General features: G+C 32.0%; 1 protein-coding gene across 1 annotated transcript in view; it reads right to left on the minus strand.

Annotated features, from left to right (window-relative positions):
- Positions 1–2,752, minus strand: part of cdca7b (cell division cycle associated 7b) — a 10,384-nt gene extending 7,632 nt beyond the window's left edge. The window contains exons 1-2 of the mRNA XM_016572906.1: positions 2,748–2,752; positions 2,189–2,199 (exon numbers count right to left, since the gene is read on the minus strand). Of these exons, the coding sequence (XP_016428392.1) occupies positions 2,189–2,199; positions 2,748–2,752 (16 nt within the window). The remainder of the gene's footprint in view (positions 1–2,188; positions 2,200–2,747) is intronic.
- Positions 2,753–3,786: the final 1,034 nt, after the last annotated feature.

Below are 3,786 nucleotides of genomic sequence, written 5' to 3' on the forward strand. Positions count from 1 at the left end.
TAACAATCACCTCTAAAATAAAACTGCAAAATTTAGCCAATTCTCTTAAAATAAATAGGTAGCCTTCTTTCCTTAATTTTTTTTTAGTTAAATCAGTTCCTCAATTCAAGCCCCAAAACTGCTTAAGCTTCCTTTAAAAAAATGAGGGAAACACATCTCTTGGTTTTATTAGTAAAAAGTCCTCAGTATTTTCTATACAACACTGAATCACAATTTCTTTAATGAAATATACACACTATTTTTAATTATCATCTTAATTTTTTTTAATGAAATATACAAGACCCATGATTAGTTTTTTTACAGTGTGGGTGTATATTAGCAACCACATAATCAACATGTTTTGTGATGAAAAGCGTTTCTTTTGAGCTGTACGATATGTGTCAGTGTATATAATGGTTTGTGAAGTTCAATTATCTTTATGCATCAAACATATGTGACTCTGGAGCACAAAACCAGTCATAAGGGTGCATTTTTTGGTAATTGAGATTTATACAACATATGAAAGCTGAATAAATCAGCTTTCCATTGATGTATGGTTTGTTAGGATAGGACTATATTTGGCCGAGATACAACTATTTGAAAATCTGGAATCTGAGGGTGCAAAAAACTCAAAATATTGAGAAAATCATCTTTAAAGTTGTTCAAATGAAGTTCTTAGCAATGCATATTACTAATCAAAAATTAAGTTTTGATATATTTACGGTAGGAAATTTACAAAATATCTTCATGGAACACGATCTTTACTTAATATCCTAATGATTTTTGGCATAAAAGAAAAATCGATAATTTTGACCCATACAATGTATTGTTGGCTATTGCTACAAATATACCCCAGCGACTTCAGACTGCTTTTGTGCTGCAGGGTCACATATTATAATAAAAAAATGGCATACTGCTGCCATACAGTACTACACACTAAATATGATGCCCAAACATTCTGTCTAAAGGGATAGTTCACTCAAAAATGAATATTTACTCACCCTCATCTCGTACCAAACCTGTATTCATTTCTTTCGCCTGTTGAACACAAAAGAAGATATTTCGAAGAATGTTGCTGGTCCACTTGACGGTCCCCACTGACTTCCATAGTATGGAAGAAATACTATGGATGTCCAGCAACTTCTTCTTTTGTGTTCAACAGAAGAAAGAAACTCATACAGGGCTGGAACAACTTGAGGGTGAGTATAAATGATGACAGATTTGTATTTTTGGGTGAGCTATCCCTGAAGTTGGCAACATGTTTGGTTTTGAGAACACACCCCAGCGCTGTCTAAGCTCACTAGATTTATAACAAGCCCAAAAATGCATAATTTTTTTTTTTTGGCTTACAAGGAATATTTGCTAGGAGGCAACATGTTGTCCAGGTATAGTCTACAGTAGTTTAACCCCAACTATGATCATCCTTGTGCGCGGGAAAGTAAAAAAAAAAAAAGGCAGCTATATATTTTCATGTATAAAGTCCCCCCCCCCCAAAAAATAATTTAAAGTTTTTTACATTTCATTATTACATTTTTTGTGAGTATTTACTCACTATAATACTGTATTATTAGCTGTATTTGTTTATTTATTTAAATCTTTTTTTTTTTTTTTTTTTTTTTTACATTTTTATCTAATTTTTATTATTTATTCATGTATGCATTTTAATTTAATTATTTATTTAGTTAGTTTAGGTTTTAATATTATTAGTTAATTTGTACATTTAATAAGAATAAGTATCGCTTTTTATGTCTCCTCTTTCCTACTACTTGTTTCACTTCTGTTTCAGTTTTTTTAAACCTTTTTTTTACTATGTGTTAGTAAGTTGTTGTTATTTTAGCATGTGTGTTTGGCTCATGTTTATTTTTTAGGATTACTGATAAACTAATGTAGTTTGATTTGTATTAGTTATCTATTTTAGTTTTAGTTACAGTTGTAGTAATGTTGTCATTTTATTAGTTTTTTATTATGTCTATATAGGTTTTTTATTAAGTTTGTTTTATTTAATTTGAGTTATTTCAGTACTTCAGCATACAAAATGGAAATGAAATAATATATATATATTGAATGTATTTATATATATGTACATGTATATGTATATGTGTGTGGCTGTACATACACACATGTAGTTGTTTTTTTTTGGTGTTTGGCTTAGTGTTAAAATCATTATTATACTCATACCTTTTGTTCTTTTAATATTTTGAATTGTTTTTAGCTTTATTTTTTTGTTTTCATTTAAATGTTTAGTTTTGAAATGTTGTTGTATGCATTTGTCATTTTTATTTAATTTATTTTCCTTTCTTAAATGTGTATATATATAGTATTTATAGAGTTTTAGCTTTTAGTTTTAATTACTTTTTCTTATTTGTAAGTCGCTTTGGATAAAAGCGTCTGCTAAATGACTAAAAGTAAAGTAAAGTAAAAGTACATTTACACTGATTTTCTCTAAACTTTTCCAAAGACCCTTGTGGCCCCCTATGATGTCTAAAATGCTGTATAAAGAGGCTCACTAGTTTGCAAAGCATTTCCATCTAGTCTTTCTGTCAATAATCTCTGACAAAGCAAAAACCGCTAATTTAATATATCCGCTTTATTTTGAACACAAGATCGGGCGCGCCATTTCTAACTTGAATGTGCGCGACTTCCGGTGTTTGTCATTCGTTTACAGGTATTATACCTGTACAAACCAGTCCGTTATGCTGCTTGATATTATACAAACTAGATTAAAAAAAAATCATATTATTTTAATGTATTTTCGTAAACATTAACACCGCATGGTTTGTAGGCGCCATAGTTTCACAGATGCATTTTGTTATTCTTAGTTTTGGCGGGAAATGAACCGGAAGTCTCGCAAATTTACAGAAAATAGCTATTTCGCTTAAAAAAAAAATGCTATTATAATTTTTAAGTGTATATACTAATATTAACATCTTGAAAGTCACTTTAATAATGTGTAGGAGATTATAGGAGCGTGCATTAGCATGTTCTCCGTTGTAAATGAATGAAGGGATTTATGAAGTCATTAAAAGATAGGCCTCATGAGTGCTATTGTTGTATTTGTCCTGAGATTGCTCTGGTTGGATGCGCTCTCTTCGCCCACAGATAATGCACGTCTCTTTCTTTTCCCCCCTCATGTTTTCTGCTCAATTAGTAGCTAGTGAAGCGCTTTTTCTCGTGTGTCAGCACAAGCACCTGCATCTGGAGGCGTCCCCATCAATGCTGCTTTATTCCGCAAACCTTCACTTATGCGCTCGGTAAACGGCGCGCGGATGACAGCGAAATGATACGGTACCGGCGCCGTTTCACAGCAGGTAGCGGCACAGAAAGAAGGAAATTACCAACAGCTGGTTAAGCTTTGTTTAGCTGCCTGCTTTTGTGTTTTCAAGCACTTGGCACTCAAAGTCAAAGACAAACCAGCAGCTGTGTCACAAAACCTAGTCGCCGCATTTTTAGCACCAATTGAGCTGCATAATAACCAGTGTTGGGGAAAGTTACTTTTAAAAGTAATGCATTACAATATTGCGTTACTCCATTAAAAAAGTAACTAATTACGGTACCTAGTTACTTTTTATGGAAAGTAATGCGTTACGTTACTTTTGCGTTACTTTTAAAATCTGGACAGGGCTTGCTTGTTTGTTTTTAAAATAAAAAAGTAATATTTTGGCAAATATAAAAGCCTTTTCACACCAAAAGTGAAATGAATAAGCCTCAGGCTGAAGGGAAAGTAAATTTACATCCGTACAGTAGAATGCAGAAGAAGAAATTTCAACACACAAAAAAAGACACACAAATGTTTGTCTAGAGTAATTT

The sequence above is a fragment of the Sinocyclocheilus rhinocerous genome, unplaced genomic scaffold (genome assembly GCF_001515625.1).
Source record: "Sinocyclocheilus rhinocerous isolate Xijiao unplaced genomic scaffold, SAMN03320098_v1.1 scaffold1463, whole genome shotgun sequence".
In the NCBI taxonomy this organism is placed as follows: Eukaryota; Metazoa; Chordata; class Actinopteri; order Cypriniformes; family Cyprinidae; genus Sinocyclocheilus; species Sinocyclocheilus rhinocerous.